General features: G+C 40.5%; 1 protein-coding gene across 1 annotated transcript in view; it reads right to left on the reverse strand.

Moving 5' to 3' along the window:
- ABCB1 (ATP binding cassette subfamily B member 1) overlaps window positions 1–25,669 on the reverse strand; it is a 115,420-nt gene that overhangs the window by 67,430 nt on the left and 22,321 nt on the right. Inside the window, exons 4-7 of the mRNA XM_035020489.1 lie at window positions 24,499–24,670; window positions 11,066–11,117; window positions 8,434–8,625; window positions 7,859–8,030 (exon numbers count right to left, since the gene is read on the reverse strand). Of these exons, the coding sequence (XP_034876380.1) occupies window positions 7,859–8,030; window positions 8,434–8,625; window positions 11,066–11,117; window positions 24,499–24,670 (588 nt within the window). The remainder of the gene's footprint in view (window positions 1–7,858; window positions 8,031–8,433; window positions 8,626–11,065; window positions 11,118–24,498; window positions 24,671–25,669) is intronic.

Raw genomic sequence — 25,669 nt, forward strand, 5'->3', positions numbered from 1 at the left:
CTGACTTATGAGCCTGTTTTGCAGAGGTTGACAGACGATTGGTAAGACCAGCTGAGACGAGAGCAAATCAAGGAAGAATTCTTGCGGGGGCACAAAAGGGATCAAGACTGAAAAAAAAGGAACCTCTTTGATGATGCACCCCACGGTCTCCCCACCTCCACCCCCGTCCTTCTTATGCTGACATTTAATGAACATGTGTCCCATGAGAAGGCATGATTCCTGAATGCACACACTTGGAAAGGAGGACACTTCCTTTTTTCCGTAGGTCCAATCACCTTATTCCATTCAACCTACACACCCTGAGACATCTTAACCCCTTATCCTTAAATACACCCTACAGTAATCCTTCGGGGAGGCAGAATTGAGAAATTTTCTCTCACCTCCTTGTTTGGTGTTCTCTCTGCCACAAAAGCGGTGTCCGTATTTGGCATGCAGCCCATGAGGCAACAGACCCTTGTCCAGTAACAAGAATGGGTGGGTGAAGGCAAGTGAACATCCATTAACCATGTTCTATGTGCAGATATGGTGCCGCATGTACCCATCTTATTTGGTACCCAAAGCAATAACCCACTTACGCACTAGACCTTCCTGACGTCTCAAAGCAACTAAAAGGAAGCAGAATTTGCCATCCAAAATGTACTCCTTTGGCATATTATTTTCATGGACTGAAGGTTTAGATCTGTTTTAATTTATGGTTAGTTTCAGTACATCTTCTACCCTCCTCTCTTTCTCCTCTTCCTTTGAGATTCCAATGGTGACAAATGTTGGCATTTCTGTTATTGTCCCACAGATCCCTGAAGCTCTTTTCATTTTCTCTCTGTTTCAGAGGTCAGTGAATTCCACTGTTCTCTCTCCAGGTACAGATTCTCCACTCAGGGACACTGAGACAGTCCACCATGCCCCCTAGTTTTGCTGTTGTATCTTTCCGTTTTCTCATTTCATTTCATCCTGTTTTTTTAAAGATTTTATTTATTTGTTTGAGAGAGAGAGAATGAGAGAGAGGGAGAGCACATGAGGGGGGGAGGGTCAGAGGGAGAAGCAGACACCCCGCTGAGCTGGGAGCCCGATGTGAGACTCGATCCTGGGTCTCCAGGATCATGACCTGAGCCCAAGGCAGTCGGCTAACTGACTGAGCTACCCAGGCACCCTCATTTCATCCTGTTTTTAGGTCTTCTACTCCATTGCTGATATTGCCCAGTTTTTCTTATATTTTGAGAGAATTTGTAATTGATTAGTGAAACATTTTTATGGTGGCCATTTCAAAATCCATGTCCAATAAATCTACTATTTGACTTATCTCAGTGTTAGTATCAGTTCATTGTTTTTTGTTTTTTGGGTTTTTTTTGTTTTTTTTCTCATTCAAGTTGTGATTTTCTTGGTTCTTCGTATGACAAGTGACTTTTTATTGTATCCTGGATATTTTGTCTGGTATGCTAGGAGAAAGGGTCCTATTTAAATCCTGAATTTTAGCAAGCCGTCACCTTGTGTGGGCTTAGTTTGAAATTCCTGGCCTACTTGTGTGACCTGTGGTTCCAGTGGCAGTTTCCTATTCAGAGCCTTTGTGCATTATTTTGGTTAGCATGGTTTATCTTGAGATGCAGGTACTCTTAACAGCTTCTGTTTCTACTACCTGAGGGAGTGGAAATGGATTCTAAAAGGTCAGCCTACCAGCTATCTCTCGGTAGAGGCAGTGTGTGGGGGTTTCCCCTGCCTGTGCCCTCTGGCTGCCCCAGTGTCTCTGGGTGGAAGACACCAGTCTCCAGCATACTGGTCTAAAGCTGCTTACTGGGAAAGGAAGCTTACTGTGACTGGGTCCCTTCTTGTTCTTCCTTCTTGCCCCTGTTAGAGAGAAGAGCCAAAGAGTCACAGGGACAAAGAAGCTTCCCAGGCTGGGCCACATTTCTTTTTTTTTTTTTTTAAAGATTTTATTTATTTATTTGAGAGAGAGAATGAGATAGAGAGAGCATGAGAGGGGGGAGGGTCCGAGGGAGAAGCAGGCTCCCTGCTGAGCAGGGAGCCCGATGCGGGACTCGATCCCGGGACTCCAGGATCATGACCTGAGCCGAAGGCAGTCGCTCAACCAACTGAGCCACCCAGGCGCCCCCCACATTTCTTTTTTAACATGGCTGCTAGCCAGAGAACTTGGGAAATTAGTCTGAAATCATACCAAAACTTTATGGCAGAGTGACGATTAAAACTTAGGTCTCCAGCAATAAGCCCACAGCTCCATTTATGAAATAAATAGTATCCGAAGCAATGCATAGTTATTAAAAGATTAACTTTCTGTCTGTTTTCCTAACTTAACTAGAACAGACATCAATGCATATTAAACAGTTCTTCAATAAATACGGACATGAAGAGTAAACAGAAAAACCAATTAGCACATAAGCTTTTGCCAAGTATTTCAGCTGACCAATAGAGAAATGCATTTTAACCACCTAGAGTATCATTTACACACTGTTACTCTCAGTAACAGATTAACAGAGTCCTCAGAACTTCAATTTCTTCCTGTGCTAAATAAGATAATACCTATACTTCAGAAGGATAATATGTACTTTCCTGACATAGTAGATGCTCAATAAATGGTAGTTATTGTTCGTAACATCAAAATAATATCCATCCTACAGGGTAAAATTTTTACAACTTCTTAGTATTTACCGTCTGATTTATTTTGTGCTAGGCTTGACTTTGGTTGGCCCACCAGTATCTTATATGCTTTTGCCAAATGAATTTGTCATGCTTTCTCTAAGTTGTGGTGAACCCAACAGAAATTACAAACTGGACCAATCTCTACCACCACCCACTCTTACATCAAATCAGTTTAAAATGAACACCACACCCAGCCTTGAAAGGGAAAATAAGTTTTACAAGATCATCAGAGGCCTGTGTGCAGAGGTGGGGAGGGCCAATGATACTGTTTTGCCTTCGTGATTGGGAGAAAAAACTGCAGGCTTGGATTTACATACATAGGGGATTAGAAAGTATCTATTTTTTGAAAATTATTTTCATACCAATGGATTTAAATATGTTAAACATTAGAGAACTATTTATAACACTGACACAACTGTTAAATCAATTTACAAATTAAACAAAACCTAAAAAACATTAAAATCAATAATGCTAGCTGAATGGGACATATGTGTTGTTTAGTGAACTTGAATCTTTGTGAATATGGAATTTTCTACAAAGTACACAGCTCTTTAAGAGTTGAGTGTGCCTTGGGGCCCCTGGATGGCTCAGTCAGTTAAGTGTCTGCCTTTGGCTCAGGTCATGATCCCCGAGTCCTGGGATCGAGCCCCATGTGAGTCTCCCTGCTCAGCGGGAAACCTGTTTCTCCCTCTCTTTCTGTCCCTCTCCCCTGGTCATGCTTTTCCTCTCTTGCTTGCCTCCCCACCTTAAGTAAATAAATAAAATCTTAAAAAAAAAAAAAAAAGGGCACCTGGGTGGCTCAGTTGGTTAAGTGACTGCCTTCGGCTCAGGTCATGATCCTGGAGTTCCAGGATCGAGTCCCATGTCGGGCTCCCCGCTCAGTGGGGAGTCTGCTTCTCCCTCTGACGCTTTCCCCTCTCATGCTCTCTCTCACTCTCTCTCTCTCCAATAAATAAATTTAAAAAAAAAAAAAATCTAAAAAAAAAAAAAGAGTTGAGCATGCCTTTTATATGAAGTCAGGGGATGAGATGTGAGAGCTCCTCTTTCTAGCTTATCCCTTTCTCAAATAACCACATGGTACAGGACAGCATGTAGTCCTGGCAGGGGTAGGACTTAGTGAGGTTACAGCCACTTATTCCCACTGATTTGAACAAATTGAGGTGCTCCTACAGGTTCAGGACAATTTAGACCACGTCCTCAGGGAGGACCTGACAGACCTGACCAGCTGAGGACGGAGCTTTGCTGCAGTTTTCCTGGACATTTCCCTAAGTAGCTTATTTTAACAAATAAATCAAAGCACACCTAGCTAAAAGTCCAAATAGCCCCCACTATGAGCAAGGAGGAACTCTGCAGAGGACTGACCTATGGTAAAGAACAGCCAAAACATAACAGCTGAGTGAGCACAGCATACACAACAAACACTTCCTAATGCACCAGACCCTGGACAGTGTATGACACCTTCTTAATATAGCATTACTCTCAGGAACAGGAAACCTACAAAATGACAAGATAGAAGAATTCTCCTCAAAAGAAAGATCAAAAAAAAAAAAAAGGAAAGAAAGAAAGAATGAAAGAAAGATCAAGAAGAAATCAGAACCAGAGATTTTCTCAAAACCAATGTAAGTAATATATCTGAGCAAGAATTTAGAACAATAGTCATAAGAATACTAGCTGGACTTGAAAGAAGTATAGAAGACACGAGAGAAACCTTGCTGCAGAGATAAAAGACCTAAAATCTATTCAGGCCAAAATAAAAAATGCTATAATAAAGATTAGAGCATAAACAAATGATATAGAAATTAAAAAAAAGAACAGTAGAACAGATCAATGAAACTAGGAGCTGGTTCTTTGAAAGAATTAACAAAATTGATAAACCCCCAGTTAGACTACCAAAAAGAAAAGGCCCAAACAAATAAAATTACAAAGAAAGAAGAGAGATCACAACCAACACCACAGAAATACAAACAATTATAAAAGAATATTATGAGCACTTATATGCCAACAAATTGGGCAATCTGGAAGAAATGGAAAAATTCCTAGAAACAGATCAACTACCAAAACTGAAACAGGAAGAAATAGAAAACTTGAACAGACCCATAACCAGCAAGGAAATTGAAGCAGTAATCAAAAATCCCCCAACAAACAAGAGTCCAGGGCCAGATGGCTTCCCAGGGGAATTCTACCAAATATTTAAAGAAGAGTTGGGGTGCCTGGGTGGCTCAGTTGGTTAAGCAACTGCCTTCAGCTCAGGTCATGGTCCTGGAGTCCTGGGATTGAGTCCCGCATTGGGCTCCCTGCTCAGTGGGGAGTCTGCTTCTCCCTCTGACCCTCTCTCCTCTCATGTTCTCTCTCACTATCTCTCTCACAAATAAATAAATAAAATCTTTAAAAAAGAAAAAATAAATAAAATAAAGAAGAGTTAATATCTATCCTTCTGAAACTGTTCCAAAATAATAGAAATGGAAGGAAAACTTCCAAACTCATTCTATGAGGCCAGCATTACCTTGATTCCAAAACCAGACAAAGATCCCACTAAAAAGGAGAATTACAGACCAATATCCCCGATGAACCTGGATACAAGAATTCTCAACAAGATATTAGCAAATTGAATTCAACAGTACATTGAAAGAATTATTCACCACCATCAAGTGGGATTTATTCCTGGGCTTCAGGTAAGTTTCAATATCCGCAAATCATTCAATATAATACACCACATTAATAAAAGAAAGGATCCTTTCAATAGATGTAGAAAACACATTTGACAAAATACAACATCCTTTCTTGATAAAAACCCTCAGGAAAGTAGGGATTGAAGAACATGCCTCAACATCATAAAGGCCATATATGAAAGACCCACAGCTAATATCATCATCAACAGGGAAAAACTGAACGCTTTTCTCCTAAGGTCAGGAACACAACAGGGATGTCCACTCTCATCACTGTTGTTCATCATAGTACTGGAAGTCCCAGCCGCAGCAATCAGACAGCAAAAAGAAATAAAAGGCATCCAAATCGGCAAGGAAGAAGTCAGACTTTCACTATTTGCAGAAGACATGATACCCTATGTGGAAAACCCAAAAGACTCCACCAAAAAATTGCTAGAACTTACACAAATTCAGCAAAGTTGCAGGATATAAAATCAACATACAGAAATCTGTTGCATTTCTTTACACAAATAGTGAAGCAGTAGAAAGAGAAATCAAGGAATCAATTCCATTTACAATTGTGCAAAAAAACCATAAGATACCTAGGAATAAACCTAACCAAAGAGGTAAAATATCTGTACACTGAAAACCATAGAACACTTACAAAAGAAATTGAAGAAGACACAAAGAAATGGAAAAACATTCCATGCTCATGGATCGGAAGAACAAATATTGTTAAAATATCTGTATTACCAAAAGCAATCTACACATTGAATGCAATCCTGATCAAAATACCAAAATACCACCAGCATTTTTTACAGAACTAGAACAAACAATCCTAAAATTTGTATGGAATCAGAAAAGACCCTGAGTAGCCAAAGGAAAGTTGAAAAAGAAAAGCAAAGCAGGAGGCATTATAATCCCAGACTTCAAGCTGTATTACAAAGCTGTAATCATCAAGACATATGGTACTGGCACAAAAACAGACACATAGATCAATGGAACAGAACAGAGAGCCCAGAAATGGACCCTCAACTCTAAGGTCAAGTAATCCTCAACAAAGTAGGAAAGAATATCCAATGGAAAAAAGGCAGTCTCTTCAACAAATGGTGCCGGGAAAATTGGACAGCCACATGCAGAAGAATGAAACTGGACCATATTCTTACGCCATACATAAAAATAGGCTCAAAATGGACGAAAGACCCAAATGTGAGACAGGAATCCATCAAAATCCTTGAGGAGAACACAGGCAGCAAACTGTTTGACCTCGGCTGCAGCAACTTCGTATTCGACATGTCTCCAGAGGCAAGGGAAACAAAAGCAAAAATGAAGTACTGGGACTTCATCAAGATAAAAATCTTCTGCAAAGTGAAGGAAACAATCAACAAAACTAAAAGGCAACCAACAGAATGGGAGAAGACATTTACAAATGACATATCAGATAAAAGGCTAGTATCCAGAATCAATAAAGAACTCATGAAAATCAACACCCAAAAAATAAATAATCCAGTTAAGAAATGGGTAAAAGACATGAACAGACATTTCTCCAAAGAAGACATACAAATGGCCAAAAGACACATGAAAAAATACTCAGCATCACTCATCATCAGGGAAATACAAATCAAAGCCATAATGAGATACTACCAGTCAGAAGGGCTAAAATTAACAACTCAAGAAACAATAGACATTGGTGAGGATGCAGAGAAAGGGGAACCCTCTTACACTGTTGGTGGGAATGCAAGCTGGTGCAGCCACTCTGGAAAATAGTATGGAGGAGTTAAAAATAGAACTACCCTACAACTCAGAATTACACTACTAGGTGTGTACCCAAAGGGTACAAAATACAGATTCGAAGGGGCATATGCACCCCAGTGTTTATAGAGCACTATCAACAATAGCCAAATTATAAAGAGCCCAAATGCCCATCTACTGATGAATGGATAAAGAAGAATTGGTGTGTTTGTGTATGTGTGTGTGTGTGTATGTGTGTGTATATATGTATATATATATATATATATATGAATATTACTTGACTGCCAAAAAGAATGAAATCTTGCCATTTGCAATGACATGGATAGAGCTAGAGTGTATTATGCTAAGCAAAATAAGTCAGTCAGAGAAAGACAAATGTCATATGATTTCACTCATATATGGAATTTTAAAAACAAAATAAATGAATATAGGGGAAGGGAAGGAAGAATAAAATAAAGAGAGAGAGGGAGACAAATCATAAGAGACTTAACTATAGAGAACAAACTGACGGTTGCTGGAGGGGAGGTAGGAGGGGGATGGGCTAAATGAGTGATGGGTATTAAGGAGGACACTTGTGATGAGCATTGGATGTTATATGTAAGTGATGAATCACTAAATTCTACTCCTGTAACCAATACTACACTATATGTTAACTAACTTGAATTTAAATAAAAAAATAAATAATAAAATAAAATAAAACCAAGTATCAAGTATAGAGTCTAGGTCATCATGTGATATAAAAACAGCCTTCCACCATGGGGGGGGGGTGAAGTGGGGACAGTATAAAGTCTGGATTTACATGCCTTACCCACCTTTGCCCAGATAGCAGCTGACAGTCCAAGAACAGGACTGATGGCCAAAATCACAAGGGTTAGCTTCCAACCACGTATAAATCCCACTATAAAACCGATGAAAAACGTTGCTATTGACTGAAAGAACATTCCAATTTTGTCACCAATTCCTTCATTGATTTTGGAGACATCACTAAAAGAACAGCAGTGTTAGAAATAAACATGAGAATTGTAAACAGAGAACTGAATCCATTCAGCTGTTGTGTTCTGAGTGTGGGACAATTAGTTTATATCCAGGATTTTGCTCAGAAACTGCCTCAGAAAATATCACATTGTTGCTCTCCCACACCACTCTCAGATGACTTTTTTGAGTCGGGCAGTTCTCCCTCATTCATTGCTAATCATGCAAGTCCCCTCAGGCCCTGCCAGGGTAGTGGGAACCAAAGGATGTGTAAGACATAGTTGCTGCTCAGAAGGAATTCAGTCTCATAATAACTCCTGAGTTATGCATTAATATCTCTGAACAGATCTGATAACATCTCTTTTAAGTAAGAATAAGAACCGTGTCTGAGTTAAACATAAAACGAGGTACTTACTCCGTGAGCCGGTTGTTAAGCTCCCCCACATCATGCACGTCAAACCAGCCAATCTCCTGTCGCATGATGGCGTGAAAAAACTGTTTCCTAATTGTGAGTATCTGTCTTCCAGCAGCCAGGCACCAGAAAGAGACCTGGATGTAAGCAGCAACCAGCACTCCAGCCCCGATCCCACTATAATAATAGGCATACCTGCAAAGCAACAAGAACACTCCACAGACGCAGTTTTCCGATCACTGCAGCTTTCCCCCACAGACTACTCATACTTATGTTCTCAGTCACCTGGCTACCTTGCCATCCTTAAATTAGAAGGAGTGGTGATAGGCAGAATTGGTGGTTGGCATCCAACTACGTCTACACCAATAGAGTGGGATGGTTAGCAGTGTGGCTTTGGCTTTGGCTCAAATCCCAGCTCTTCACTTAACTGCTGTATCATCCCAGGCAAGCTGCTTCACCTTTCTAAAGCTCAGTCTTCTAACTTCTTATCTGCAGTAAAAGGCGGATAAGAGTAGTAAGGCAGCAGTGCGTGACATGAGCTTAGGCCAGTGCCCGGCATCTAGTAAGCTTCAGAGGATATGCCAGTTACTGTGAAAGACTTGTTTGTGCCTTCAAGCATCACAGCATCAAGTAGGACCAACCGCTGTATTCCTGTCTACTTATATTGCCTTGGGATCAGTTGATGAGCACTTTGAGGTGGGTACTGCACGTTGGAGAATAGAAAGAAGCGACAGAACTTGTCAGAAAGTGGAACCAAGGGGCACCTGGGTGGCTCATTCATTGAATGTCTGCCTTCGGCTCAGGTCATGATCCCAGGGTCCTGGGATGGAGCCCCACGTCTGGCTTCCTGCTCGGCGGGAAGCCTGCTTCTCCCTCTCCCACTCCCCCTGCTTGTGTTCCCTCTCTCGCTGTGTCTCTCTGTCAAATAAATAAATAAAATCTTTAAAAAAAAAGAAAGAAAGTGGAACCAAGAGATGGAAATGGTCCCTTGGCCTTCTGGAAGAACACAGAAGCCAAATAAAAAGTATTTTTACATCATCTGCCCAACTAGCCTTCTTGAGTTACCCTAAAATGCTAATGAATCAAATAGCACACCTTTAAGTTTAAACTCGAACAATAAAAAGCTTGACCATCTTCTAAAACCACCCTTGATCATCTAGAAATAGTGAATTTATGTTTCTTTGCTCTGAATCTTTATATTTACAAAAAGCAAACAAGTCTTGCACCCTACTAAGCAAATTCATTTTTAGGTTAAGACAAACATTCTAAAATTAAATATGGGATTCCAATATTCCCAACTTTACAAGTTCACTACTTGCCACCTTCCAATAAAAAGGCTGGTATGAGCCAAGCCATGCAGAAGCTATAAAAATGATTACATAATAACCAGAGAGTCATGGATATTACTGTTCACATGACGGTGTTCAACCCAGCAGGCATCTTGGTAAACACATCTCCCCCAAGCTATTCCTTGTGACTACAGTGTATTTATCTGGGATGATGTAATGAGAATACTAAATTTCAGCTAATAGATAATTCAGTAATTATTATCCAAGCATTAATGATATAGCAAGAAATAGCTCAAAAGAAACCCCACTTAACAAGTAGAATGCTTGAGGAGTTAATGTATTCTAAACCATCAGTCCACATTAATTCAAACAAAATATATTTATATTTAAGCATTTGTAAGATGATTACAAGGCACTGTTTCATCTTCCTCAATATAAAAAAAAAAAAGACTCTCCATAGGAATATGTACTTCTCATCTTTCAAAATATGATCAGGAGTCTCTATTTTCTTCAAACCTAACAGATAATTTACAGGATAATGTGGAATCATCACCTTCTGATTAACCAACTCGTACCTTTGGACATCTCCTATAAGCTGTTTTGGGGAGCAAACTTCAAGATATATAAATCATTAACAAAAGCTTCCCAGGGTGAATAAAGGTCAGAGGGACTATATTTATTCTGGAATGCTTTATTTCATTGTTTAGAATTTGATGCTGTGTTAAAGAAAAAACTGTGTTAACTGGCCTCATCATACCATGACTAAAAAAGTCCAAGAAGCAAGTTAATAATTACAAAGCCAATATGTGATTCTTAATTTAACTACATTTTTAAAAGCCACTTTGAACTCCTCTAATCTCCCTGTTATGATATTCTATATTTACAATGCATATATAAATCTATAAATGTAATCTAGGCTTAACCTTAACTTGAGAACAACTCATGCAGCAAATTCTTTTCTTAAAAAAATAAAAAATTTTATATTGTATCCTCCTAGAAAACTAACAGTGGTATTATTCTTTTCTTTTTTTTTTAAGATTTTTTTTTTTTATTTGAGAGAGAGAATGAGAGAGAGAGAGAGCATGAGAGGGGGGAGGGTCAGAGGGAGAAGCAGACTCCCTGCTGAGCAGGGAGCCCGATGCGGGACTCGATCCCGGGACTCCAGGATCATGACCTGAGCCTAAGGCAGTTGCTTAACCAACTGAGCCACCCAGGCGCCCAATAGTGGTATTATTCTTAAAAGTCTGATTCTTTATTATAAAAATGCAAAATTTTATGCTACAAAAATACAATGCTACAACTGGATACAGAAAAGCTTAACAATAGTAAGGAAAATGTCTAATTACGTGGTCATTGCCTCCTCCAGAAGGTGGATGAAAGGTGCATCGTTCATAATACCTATATCACCACAAAACAAACATATACCATTATGTCTCTTTGTTCTCCATCAAAAATAAGCATATAAAAATGAATCAAACTTGTGTCACTTAATAATTTACACAAAAATAGGTCAAACTGATGTTTTAACTATGTGAAAACATTATGGCATCCAGTCAAATGCTTCACTGTTGGTCACGTGCAACCACACACACACTTAATTCAGTGAAGCTTCTTTGCAAGAAGAAATCCACATTTATTAAGAAGCACTGTGTCAGCCAGAATACTGGTGTCCATGAATTAAAATATTTTATGAAATACCACTCTAATATGACACAGAGAAAACTCTTCCCTAGGGCCTCTATCCTGATAATTAAATATCTGCATACTTGACACTAAAGCACTTAGCATTTAAAATCTAACACTGCATTTTCCCAGCTTTTATTTTTACTTAAAAAATATAAAACACAAAAGTTTATATAATAAGCACCACCAAGCTCATCATGCAAGATTAGCAAATGTCGACATTTTTAGACAAGGTACATTAAAACTTCAACACCACCCATCCAACACACACACACACACACTCTACTGTTCAATATTTTGGTGTGTATTTTTTCAGTTTCTTTAACTGTATGCATGTCTACTCACACATAAATGCACATACATGCTTGTTTTGAAAAAAATCACGGCCCACAACCATTGGCCAATTTTCTGTCAATCTGTGTGTATAAACGTGTATCTCCATTTTTTCAAAGTTGGATCTATTTCAGTTGTTTCCAGTGTTCTACTGTTACAGGCAATGGGGCATTAAACATCCCCACACAGGTATATTACATAGGAATGTATAGTATATATTTTTATAGGATAAATTATCATAATCAAGGTTGCTGGACCAATGGGGAAGCACACTTTAAATCTCATAGTCATTTCAAAAGTTAGGTCATAATATAAAGGGCCTCGTTCGGATGAGTCTGATTTTGACAGGCATGGGAAAGGGGAGGAAAAGTTTTTCTAGCAAAGGGAGCAATGTGGACAAAAGTCCACCGCATGTTTGAAAAGGGAGTAAGCCAGTTTGGCTGGGGTGTGGGTGTGTTGTATGGATGGGAGAAGGTGGGTATGGGGCTAGAAGGATCATCTGGGCCCCACAGGTAAAGCATATAAAACTCGTATTCACTCAACAGTTTGAGCAGAAGAGGATGTGATTAGAGGCGGGGTCAAGGATGACGCAATGCACCTGGTAGCAACGTATAAGAGTAACTGGACTAGAGAGAGACTGAGCAATGTGAGCTACTGCAATCACATAAGCACAGAGGGTCTAAATGAGAACAGAAAAGGGGCACCTGGGTGGCTCAGTTGGTTAAGCGACTGCCTTCGGCTCAGGTCATGATCCTGGAGTCCATGGATCGAGTCCCGCATCGGGCTCCCTGCTCGGCGGGGAGTCTGCTTCTCCCTCTGACCCTCCCCCCTCTCATGCTCTCTGTCTCTCATTCTCTCTCTCTCAAATAAATAAATAAAATCTTTAAAAATAAAAAAAAAATCACTTAAATGAGAACAGAAAAGAGGGAAAGTACCCATAAGATTCAGAGAAGAAGTTACAGGTTCTAGGAACTGCTGAAACAATCAGGATCTAAGCATCTGGAGCGTGGTGGTATCATGGTGGGAAATAAGTCAGCAAAAAGTAAATAAATAAATAAAAGCAGGTCTGGTCAGATGTGAGAATATTATTGGTTCAGTTTTGAAGATTTTTATTCTGTGGTATCCGGAACATTCAACTGAAGATGTCCAGTAACTACTTAGACTATAGTGCTCCCGTTCTGGAGAGAGTTCTGATCTGAATGATTTAGGAGTCATGTGCTGGAGGCCAGAGCTAAATTCAGGAAAGAAAAAAAGCCATCTCTCCTTACATGTGAGGACAGGGTAGGGGCTAAGGAGAAGAGGGTGACCAAGCACAGAACCCTGGGGAATTTACATTTAGGGGTAATACAGAAAGTAAGGAAGTAATAAAAAGATGCAGAGGCGACCCCGCTAAGCACATAGCAGAGAACCTGGATTGCTCCATATTGCCTTTGGCAAGGCAATAACAACATGTGTCCAGATTGATTTTTTAAATGAGTTATGAGATTACTTTTGCTCTGTATTTTCAAGGATAAAATATTAAATAGCTAGCTGAGTGAGGGTTTTTCTCCGCATGAGTCTTAGAAGATCCCTCATTAAGGGTTTTCAATTTTATCTATCTAGCCAGGAAATGTTTCTAACTGGTATTAATTGTTGCTAGCGTGTATTACTCCCAAAGCAAGACAAATTTCCAAATCTAACTAGAAGTCTGTTTTCTAATCATTGCTACTACCAGTTTTCTCAATTCTAGAGGTAAGGAACCAAGAGAATTTAAACAAATGTTCTTTGGTAATGATGGCTTCTAGGTCCATGGTCACTTTAGACTGTTTGAAAAGTAAGAAACTATGTTAAAGGTCAAAATTGACTCCTTTAAAAGTTTTTGTACGATACATGTATGTATCGTACAAAAACATAAAGGAGTCAATACATACACATGTATTGTACAAAAACATAAAGGAGTCAGTGTACATTGTATGTACAATACCGTAAAATATATGTGTGTATATATGTATCTCTACATGTATATGCATACGCATGCATAGATTCAGTCGTCAGACTCAAACTTCAGCACCAAGTGCCTTTTACTTGTGCTTCAGTAGGGTCACACTGTACCAGTCAGGGTAACAACGGAGCATTCAGATCATCTGACGGAGATAATCTCTACTGACCAATGAAATAAAAATGCTACATACATTGGACTCCCTCCAACCAACTTTTCTTTTCCTCCGATCAAATCTTGTTAATTAAAAGCTCTCTGGCCCCAGAGACTTTTCCTGCCTCAATGAGCTTCTCACAAAAGGCTCATCCTTAGGCATGCCTTCACAAAATCAAAACTTTTTTTAAAAAGGTTTATTTTGGAGAGAACGAGCGAGCATGTGCATGAGTGGAGGGACGGACAGAGGGAGAGAATCTTCAAGCGGATTCCCCACTGAGCACAGAGCCTGACACGGGGCTAGATCACATGACCCTGAGATCATGACCCAAGCCGAAACCAAGAGTTGGACGCTCAACTGACTGAGCCACGTAGGTGCCCCACAAAATCAAAACTTTAAAGCTGAAATTAACAGGAGAGATCCTATAGTCCAGTGACTTTTTACTTGTATGGATCTCAAGGGTTACTGCCCAAACCATTAGTTATAAAGAAGAATGTTTAAATAGTATCCAAATATTAATACTGTTTTTCAGTGGGAAAAGCCAGAAACTCTCTATATAACGTGTGTGTGTGTGTGTGTGTGTGTAAACCTAACAATATCAACCAAATAATGAGTACAGGAAAGCCAAATATTTAAGTGCGCCTTTTGTTTTAATAAAATACTTGCTTAGACTCTTGCTTCTCCTTCTCTGGCTTCCAGAACCTCCTTCTCCTGGTTCCTCCATGACTGTGATCCTTTTTAGTGTCATTCACTGGTTCCTCGTGTTCTCCCTCTCCCTACAAGGTGGTGTTTCCCAGAACTCCATGCGCACTCCTCAGCCACTTCCAGAGCTTTAGGGATTCCCATATCTGGACTGGAGCTATTCAAATCCTCTCCTTCCTCAGGGTCACTGCTCTGGTTCTGGGCCACATCATCCCTTACCTCTACTCTAATAAGAGCTCCTAACTGGTTTTTCTACCCAATCAGGTCATTGTCATCAGATTTTATTTTTGCAAACAAAAATATAATCATATTGGGGCACCTGGGTGGCTCAGTCAGTTAAGTGTCTGACTCTTGATTTGGGCTCAGGTTATGATCTCAGGGTTGTGGGATCGAGCCCCGCATTACGCTCCACAATGGGCATGCAGTCTGCTTAAAATGCTCTTCCTCCTTCTCCCTCTGCCCCTACCCCCTCACGCTCTCTCTCAAATATATATATAATATATATATATAGCCTTCAGTGACAGTCGCTGCATCAAGGATAAAGTCCAAAATCCATAACATGTCATATTAGCACCTTTTCAGTCTTGCCACAATATATCCCTGGCAGGATAACATTTCTGAAAGGTCCATGAATGGGGCACCTGGGTGGCTCAGTCATTAAGCGTCTGCCTTCCGCTCAGGTCATGATCCGGGGGTCCTGGGATCGAGCCCCGCATCGGGCTCCCTGCTCGGCAGGAAGCCTGCTTCTCCCTCTCCCGCTCCCCCTGCTTGTGTTCCTGCTCTCGCTGTGTCTCTCTCTGTCAAATAAATAAATAAAATCTTTAAAAAAAAAAAAAAAGGTCAACAAATGATTTTCCAAACATTGTCTTTACCCCCACACCTTTCTCATTTCAGTACTAGGGCGTTGTGCAGTCACTGTCTGGAGGGAGGTCTGCTGCAGCAAAAAAAAAAAAAAAAAAAAAAAAAATAGTGCCTAAGTGTTTTCTTGGTTTCTGTGCTCCTGAAACCTTTACCCTTGGGACTAGAAAATACACAGAGCATGACAAAGTATTTTGATTAAATGTCATGAGGCTGAGCTCCACCCTTTTAGACTAAAGAATATTTTCCACATATTGAGAAGAGATTCAGGAGAGAAGTGATGACAGCTTTCTTCCTCCAAGCTTTTATTCATTCTCCTCTCTCTACCTGGAATGCCTTTTACCACATTTTTTTCTTCTGATAATGATTCCTCCTCCATGAATAAGCTCAAATATGACCTCCTCTCAAATGGCTTACCCTTAGTAGAGTGATTCATCTTGTCATGGAACTCCAGAGTAACTGACACATGATTCAATTTACTAAGTCAATGCTAGAAGTATGGGGGTCGATATCTGTCTCCTCCTCCCACTCCCATTGGCGTGAGCCCCTGCAGAACTGGACTGTCTTGGTCATCTTTGTCTTCCCAGTACACAGCCTCTGCTCTAACTGCTGTAACCTAGCCTGTCCCAAAGGTTTACAAGTGGTTTCACAGACCCACCACACATGTAGACCATTGCCCAAAATATTCCATCCAATCATTCTGTTTTGTATTTAAGTATCTCATATAAGATTAAAAAGAGATATACTAGGGGCGCCTGTGTGGTTCAGTCATTAAATGTCTGCCTTTGGCTCGGGTCATGATCCCAGGGTCCTGGGATCGAGCCCCGCATTGGGGTCCCTGCTCAGCGGGAAGCCTGCTCCTCCCTCTCCCTCTCTCCCTGCTTGTGTTCCCTCTCTCGCTGTGTCTCTCCCTGTCAAATAAATAAATAAATAAAATCTTTTTTAAAAATTAAAAAAAAAAAAGAGAGAGAGATGCACTAAACCAGTACCTTACTACGCAAGCAAGACTTCAAAGAAACTGTAACTGAACAGTGCCCACCACCATGATTAAAGACTCCATACCATTTAGGGATCACATTACATTGCATTTTTATCTGACCCAAATATCTCAATAGGTTTAATAATTTTACCTACCGAACACTTAAGAACAGTATGAATAAAAAGTATGAGACATAAATACACTTGCGATTTCCTAAGTGGTAAAAGGAGATTGTGTTTTAAGGGTGATTGTCAGACCATCTCCCACAGAGCTTTCACATCAGGCACTGCTTCAGACACTGGGGACACAACCTAGCACGAGAAAGCCATTTTGTTCTAATCTTGGTGGATTTCTGCGCACGCAGGAAATGCTTTTACTTTCAGCCCCAAACCTCATGTGACGGGGCACCACTGCTGAAATTTCTAAGATAGCTCTTCCCAGGAACTTCCTCTTTTCCTCTCTATGCCTTTCTTCCCACTTGACAAGCTGTAATAAACAAGTAATCCAATAAATCAACAAGATAATTTTTGAGTAATAAATCTTGTCGAGGCAAGCGACAAGGCTAGAGTGACTTTCAGGTGGGTTGGGGACAAAAGCTCTTTCTGAGGGAGAAGTGAATGATAAGAAGTCCTTACAGAGAGATGGGCAGTTTCTGCAACACCCCAAGCCAGGAAGGAGCCGGGAGTGCTCAGAGAACAGAGAGAAGTCCGCTACGGGTGGGCTGTGCTGAGTAGGTAATAAGCAATGAGACTGATGGGCAGGAGGGGGCGGGGTCACGTGGTCCATACTGGCCAGTGTAAGGAATTTCTATTTATTCCATGCAACAGAAAACCACTGGGAGAGCTGTGACCTGACTTGGGTTTGTAAAAGCTCACTGTGACAGTGTGTAGAGAACTGGATGTAGCCGGGCAACAGTGGAGTTAGGAAGTTAGAGTCGTGTAGGCAGCAACGAGGCTGACTCCGTGCACAGGTTACAGCCAGAGATACGTGCGGTGGGCTCTACATGGAGTGAACTCAGCACTGCGGCCAGGTGGTAGCAGAGCAATTAGCAGAGATCCTGGCTCTGAGCTCCCTCCGCCTCTTTCAACCAAGGAAGCCTGTCCATGAAAAAGAAGTTCCATGAGAGACATTATATACCCAGCGGCGGTGGGGGCGCGGTATGATGAAAGAAGAGTCAGTAAATTACAGAGTGAGATGATCCACAAGGTGCATCCTCGCTCAAGAACAGTAGGAGTCCAATTCTTCCAGTCTTCATGTACAGGAAGCTCCGTCAACCATGGGCAAGAGGAATTTGGACCTTTTACCTAGATAATCAATCCCTCTGGCATTGGCCCAGGCTAAAGCCTGCCACGCAGTAAGGTTGGGCTTACTGCAGGTGACAGGTGACTCCAGGAGCGACATTTTCCTCAGGTGTGCTGTTTTCACACCCCTGGCCCGAAGAGCTATACCGCATGGCCGCCCTGCTTGACGTACCTATAAGCAAATCTACAGGATGGCATCTTAAGCGGAGAAAAGACCAAGAGAAAGATTGTCTGCCATAATTTTTTTTTTAAAGATTTTATTTATTTATTTGAGACAGAGAGAATGAGAGACAGAGAGCATGAGAGGGAGGAGGGTCAGAGGGAGAGGCAGGTTCCCCGACTGAGTAGGGAGCCCGATGCGGGACTCGATCCCGGGACTCCAGGATCATGACCTGAGCCAAAGGCAGTCGCTTAACCAACTGAGCCACCCAGGTGCCCAATGAAACTTTATTTATTATTTTTTATATAAAGATTTCATTTATTATTTGACAGAGAGAGAATGAGAGACAGAGAGCATGAGAGGGAGGAGGGTCAGAGGGAGAAGCAGACTCCCCGCCGAGCAGGGAGCCCGATGCGGGACTCGATCCTGGGACTCCAGGATCATGACCTGAGCCAAAGGCAGTCGCTTAACCAACTGAGCCACCCAGGCGCCCCCTGTCTGCCATAATTTTAGGCCAAGTTTGAAACCACTACTAGAAGAGTGGACAAAATATCAGATTAAAAGGCAGCTCTGCCAACTGGCAAGCAATTCCATTACGGCTACATTGCTTCAACTTCCTTGGCCTTGCCCTCTACATCTATAAAATTATGGGTTTGGGCCAAGTTCTAGGCTTCTTTTCACGTACAAAATCCCACGATTCAATCTTTCATTAGGTTCATCCCATTTCTTAGGTATCTAAAAAAGGTCAATTATTATCTGTGTATCTTTTTTTATGCTGTCTTTATTATATATTGTAGAGATGACATCATAGCTAATCTACTTTTTGGCTTGAAAAAGCATTCTTCTTCTTTTTTTTTTTTTAAAGATCTTATTTATTTATTTGAGACAGAGAGAATGAGAGACAGAGAGCATGAGAGGGAGGAGGGTCAGAGGGAGAAGCAGACTCCCCGCCGAGCAGGGAGCCCGATGTGGGGCTCGATCCCAGGACCCTGAGATCATGACCTGAGCCGAAGGCAGTCGCTTAACCAACTGAGCCACCCAGGCACCCGAAAAAGCATTCTCCTAATAATAAGCAAAAAAAAAAAAAAAAAAATCTGGCTACATTGTACTACTATTCTAGAAAAACTAGCCATATCTTTAGTGTTAATACAAACTTCAAAGACTGCCACACTGAACAGTATACTTCCAAATGTGTTGTCAATATTGGGTAATCAATTTTCCAGAAATTTACGTCTAAGAATTTTTCCAGTGAAATGGTTAGGGGCAGAGGAAAGCCGTGAGCAAATGCAAGACAACAGTTCGATTATGGAAATTTTTATGAAATACTTAGAATTCAAGTAGTACCTATCATTCTATTTTGGAGCATACACAATGTGGCCTTGAGGACATACAAGGCAATGTGTTCTTTGTGTACACCAAAGTCTCGAAACACACACTCAATATCTGTACATGATTTATGCACTCATAGTGTAAGCAGCAAAATACAGGTATTATTTTGAGGATAATTTTACAGATAGTTTTATGTTCCTCATGAGTTTTAGAGCAGGGAAATGGAAATGATAACTATAATGATATATATGAAAATAAGCTCTTTCCACTTTCTGCTTTTTGTCTGAATTATGAAATTGTACTAGATGTTGAGTGACTCACGTTTTCTCTATTCCTCAGCCCACCATGTGGTAGGAGACTAAACAGAGCCAACCATAATATAGTTATGGAGAAAGAAAAAAAACCATCAGTGTGGATGTACTATAAATGGAAGCATTAGAGACAATAAATAACCAAGTGTTTATTGAAAGAGTATCTCGGGCTGATAACTACCACAGGACATAGAAAATATCCTCCATGTCCCTTAATTTCTGGATCAGCATGTCATCAGTGTCTTCCTTTCTGGGTGTCCCTCCGTTTCCTTCAGTGCCTGGGCTTGGGACCAGTCTACCAGGGCTCGAATCCTCATTACCAACTCTATGACCAGAGGCAGTTTAAATTTACTCAACCCTCTGGACCCCTGTCCTAATCTGTCAAGAATAAAGGAGTCAATACATGTAATGTACTAAGAACAGCACATCTTAAATGCTCAATAAACGTTAGCTTTAGTTATTGCAAACGACTGAGTCTGTTCTCAAGGCTTAAGGCTCCCACTCTTTCTACTTTTCTCTACATCCTATCCCAGGAGGTTTAAGATCCCTTTCACTAAAATATTGCCAATTCTCTAGTCTTTTTCTGTAGGCCAAGATTCAGTCTTATTTCTTCAACTGCCTGGCTGTCATTTACACTTGCACCCAACCTGTCGCCTTCAACAGAGCATGTCTAAAATCACAATTGTCTTTATCTGGGCTCATTTCCAGAGAGTTGTCAGTCTCCTGAGGAAGATGAGAACTCACAGAATACCACAAAAATTCAGCAGTGGTTAAGTGCTGTTCACCAAAGTTGTATGGCAGGATCAGAGAGTTCCCTAGGCCCAAGTCATCAGAGATTTTCAGGCAAAAGCAAATTCTAAAAACAAGATAAAGACGGATGGGAGTAGGGTGTCAAGAAATCAGGTCCACAACAAAAAGATCAGGACAAAGGCCAGTGTCTGATAATCAGGACAAGACATCAGGAGAAAAGAAAGACCCCTCATAGGGGTTTATTGTAGCAGCAGACAAGGATCTGCTCACTCCAAGTTTTTTAGAGCTGTCTAGTTAAATCCAACGTTTAGTGTAAAACTCTCAGGCTTTGAAGAGCCTTAGCAAATCCAAGCCTCCTCTACACAAGGAATACTTCTTGTCCAACAAGGAGGATCTAGTCCTTATTCTACCCCGATGGAGAGGTAATGAGGTTTTACAGGGGGAGGGCAAAAGAAGAAAGGTCAGAGCATCAGGGGTCCTGGGAGTCCAGTAGATAGGCTCTCCCTCCAGAAACCTCAGAGAGCTCATTTGCTCTCATCTCTAGGACCAGCATCAAAACCTTTGAGGCTGTCCCCACAAATGATCTGATATCTGGAAATCTGAATCTGCAGACAAGCAGGTTAGTGACAGGGAACTGAGTGTTCCAGACTAAAAATTACAGTACAGATTACATGCTGCTTTTGAAAAGACATGGAAGGATAAACAGCAGGGTAGTGACAGTAAGGGGTGGTGTTGAGAGGAGGATACTAACTTATTTTTTACTTAATATTTATTTTAAAAGAATTTCACTTGTTACATAGAACATGTTTATTTTGTGCAGGAGAGAGACCTGGTTATCACCTTCTCTTGGACGCCTCCCATGATTCCTATATATGGAGCCCTTTCTCTCCTTTCCCAGGTATTTTGTATATCTCTGTATCACAGTACTAATATCCGACTACATTTGTTGGTTCATGTGTTCATTCCTCCCACTCTACTAAGTTTCTTGGGGGTTGGGAATGAATACTTAGGACATGTACTGTGCCTGGCACATGGACCAGCTTAACACAAATTTACTGATATAACGGTTGAAGATAATAACCGCCCCCTATTCAATGCACCACCTCAGAGACTGGTGATCTTTTACTGAAAAGAGTCAGAAAGGAAATATTTTTGGCTTTGGGGACCATATGGTCTCTGTCATAACTATTCTACTGCTACCAGTGGGGTGTGAAAGCAGCCACAGAAAATATGCAAATGAATGGACATGGCTGTATTCTATTAAAACTTTATTTATAGATATTGCAATTTCAATTTTATGTAATTATCACATGTCACAAAATATTATTCTTATGATTATTTTTTCCAATGATTTAAGAATAGAAAACCATCCTTTAGCTCACAAGCAGTACAAAATGAGGCAACAGTCCAGATCTGGCCTCCCTTGGGCCATCGTTTGAGACCCCTTACCTTCCCAGAAAGGCATGGCTAGTGGTCCACAGTTACTAAGGAAATGCTGCTGAAAGGGACAATTATCCACATCTATAACTGAGTAACTCTAGGTATGTCCCAAGCTTTAAACAATAATAAAAATTGAGTATCACAGAGTTCTATAAAGATGAAATGATATAAAGAACAGTATCATCATGGCAAGTTATATAGGTTCATTTGTGAGGAACATGGAAGCATGAGTTCACTGATGATACGACCACTGTAATGACCATTTATTGAGTGCTTTTTAAATATCTAGACCCTGTTCTATGAGTCTTAAATGACGAATCCATTTAATTTTCACAATCACTCCATGAAGTAGGTTCTACAGCTAATCAACTTTTTTATAGATAAGGAAATTAGAGTATGAAGAAATCCCCCAAAACTCAAAACTAAAAGATGGTAAGGGGGGTGCAGTTTACAGCCAGGCAGTCCAACTCCAGGGCCTGATTCCTAACAGTTAAATATGTGGTACCTCCTAAGAGCTTGACAGAAGCACACTTCAAAGTTTTCCCAAGATTAGAAGAGTGAGAAAAATGGGAAGATGGGCAAGGAATGCAACGTGAACTACAACCCCAGCTGGAAACCATGTGATGCAGGCATCTATGAAGAAGCCTGCTGTGATCAGACCGTGCAGCCATTCTCCAGCCCAGGAGACTGATCAATAGGCAGAAACATGGGCCTCTCAGGGAGCTAGTCTCTGCAGCTGGACTACCGCCTGGGAACTCATACATGCTTATTAGATAACTGAATCTGAATACTATCCATCTCAACATGTCTACAGGAGGTAGACATAGTAATGATTAGTACTCCCAATTAAAGAAATAAATTATTTTTTCATAAAGTAAGAGACAATATCCGGGTGATGGAGATACAGTGTATAAAAATGTTAATGCAGTTAAAAAAAAAAAAGACCGCTGGACATTACAGTAGTTAAGGATCAGAATAGGCACAGATGTGTGCACCTGGGTGGCTCAGTCGATTAAGCATCTGCCTTTGGCTAAGGTTATGATCTCAGGGTCCTGGGATTGAGCCCCACATCAGGCTCCCTGCTCAGCCGGAAGTCTGCTTCTCCCTCTGCCCCACTCCTGTGTGCTCTCTCTCTCTCTCAAAAAAATAAAATAAAATAAAATCTTAAACAAAAAAGAATGGGAACAGATGTACACATAAGGTCTGCTGGCCTACCAGAGAGTGCTCTAAGATTTGATTCTTCCACTGTAATGTGGTAGGAGAACTAACTCCAAAGAATATTGCCAAATACAGCATGCGGAGGAACCAATAAATTTAGAGAGCACCGAGAACTTCCTTTGGGTGAATGGTATAAAAAAAAGGGGCCATTCCAAGGTGGTACATCTTCTGGCAGCTTCTTCTGAATGCCATAAAGGGACATAATAAATCCATAGGATTTTACATAGTTCAAACATACTATAAAATATTCTGGCCCAACTCGTACCTGCATTCACAGATTTGAAGTAAGCCTGCCTCAGGGTAAACAACGTGTTCTTCAGAATTACAAAAAAGGGGTTTCTAGGATCCATAAATACCCCAAAATGGTATGAATATGTATATGCACACTTTTGGGGAAAGGATTTATAACATTCATCAGGGACTAAAAGTTGAAAAAGCTATGTGAATATCCATGTATTCTCAAGTGTATTCTCAAATAGGCATTTTCAAAAGTTCTACCCCTTGAGCACCCACCAGGTTGTAAGTCTTTGGGAAGCTGAGTTTAAATCAATCGAGGCTTGACTAAAGGTGACATGAGAGCTCAGAGCTATCAACCAGTCCCTCCTCAATCAACTGTGAATGTGAGAGTGTGTGTGACACCAAATCTTTTCAGTAGTCCAATCACTTTCCCACTCTCCTGGAGGACTCTTTTAGATCTCCTTTCTTGATCAGCCAAGTGTCTTACTTCCTACTTCACTGAGAAAATTAAAGTAATCCCAAGAAAACTTCCACAAATTCTCACCTCCTCATCAACTCAGCTTTGGACACTGGCACTCACATGCTCTCTCTTTCCACACATTACTCTGGATAAGGTTATCCATGCTTCTACCTAAAGCAAGTATTTCCTTTTGGGTATCATATTCCATCCTTTGTCAAGGACATCATGCAAACAAATCTCTTCCCTCTCTCTCAAAGCATCATTTTCTTCTCTCTTTGGGATCATTTCGATTAGCATGCAAACAAGCTATTATTTTTTCCATCCTAAAACACACACACACATGCACATACGCACACACCCACACGACTTCTCTTGGCCATATTTCTCCAAAGAGCCCAACCTGTGACAATACCCAAAATTAAGTTTCTGGTATTTACTGCCCAAACCTACTCTCTCTCCACCCTCCTTATCTCAGTTGATTGTAACTACATCCAGTTTATCCTGTTTCTCAGGCTACAAATTTTAGAATCATCCTAGACTCCTGTCTCTGACACCCATATCCATTATGTCAGAGAATAAGATTCCTACTTATCATTTGACGTCTAGATTAGGTGGTTCTTTTACCTCTTCTGAAACTTCCTAGGATCTTTCTGACTTAACAGAGCTGTCTTTTTCTACATATCTCTGCCAACACTTCCAATGTGGATTCTAATGCTTGTGAATATTATCTTCTCAAACTCATTACCAGTATGAACTACAGCTGAGATCCCTCCATCTCCCACACAAGTAAACCCACTAGTGTATTTCATAAGAGTTAAACATCGCTTCTAAGTAACAGATTTTTCTTTGAGTTTCCAATAAAATCAGTGCTGCAAATAATACTTACTTCCATTAGTTGTGTTTGGAAAAGTTGTGCTTCCTGAAATTCCTGCATTGGCAAAGCTATCTGTCATGTCTCCAAAAACCAGCATCATGAGGGGGAGTGCAGCTCCGTGGATGATGGCAGCCATTGTCCCCACCAACATATACAACCTATCAAGCCAATTTGAATAGCGAAACTTAAAAAAAAAAAAGAAAGAAAGAAAGAAAGAAAACGTAAAGAATAGGACCAATTAGCACAGTTTCATGGATAGTTTGCTCTACTTTCCAAATATATCCAAAATCCTAACATTTCTCAGACTACTACTACTACCATCCTGGCCCAACGTAAACAATTATAATAACCTAATTAGAAATGGGCATTTGGCTCTTCTATTGAGTTCTGACCTACTTTTTCATATTGGACTCAGTTTGTCTTCTTTTCTGATATATGAGATTTGATGAGATGGATGGGACATTGTGGGAAATGGTAAAAGTTTTTAATGGTACAACTATAGAAATATGTATTTGTTGCTCTGATTTCCAAGAATTGAAACCACTTTTCATCTCAAGATTTTTTTTAACCAAGAAAAAAATCTTGATTGCCAAAGGCCCCTGAGGACACCACTGAGGAAATATTTTGCTGCTTTATGAAAGTGGCTTGAGTAAAAGAAAAGATCTGCTGCATAATGAAATTAGCATGAATGTAAAATGATCTGAATGCAATTAGGCCCCAATAGTAAGAAGGAAGGAGAAAGGAAGAATCAGTTGCACGCTTCCCAAAAAAGAGATTTCCTGAAAAAATAGAATATGGCCATAATGACTGACTTGTGGAGATGTGCATAATCTCTTTAATCCTAGGCAAGTCAAAAGTAAAGACAGACTTCTCTGCATCCAGAAAGTGATGATAAGAAGACACAGTAAGGGGAATGGGCTCAGGGCTCTTAACAGTCCACTTGAGAAGCAATCAATACTTTGCCTGTATAATTCAAGGAACTAGTTAAGGACCAAAAGAAAAACAATGAAAGAAAACGGAAAGAACAAAAAACAAAAAAGCACCAGAGACAGATGAAGTCTTCTGTGGGGGTTTGTGGATAAAACCCAATGCAGGTGGCTGTCCTGTGGATGCATGAGGTAGAGTCAGCAGGTTTGTAAGCTAGGGAGGAGAGTGAATAAAAAACAAATCATAGGTCTAGTCA

Source organism: Mirounga leonina, unplaced genomic scaffold (assembly GCF_011800145.1).
Source record: "Mirounga leonina isolate KUSES-001 unplaced genomic scaffold, KU_Mleo_1.0 Mir_174, whole genome shotgun sequence".
In the NCBI taxonomy this organism is placed as follows: domain Eukaryota; kingdom Metazoa; phylum Chordata; class Mammalia; order Carnivora; family Phocidae; genus Mirounga; species Mirounga leonina.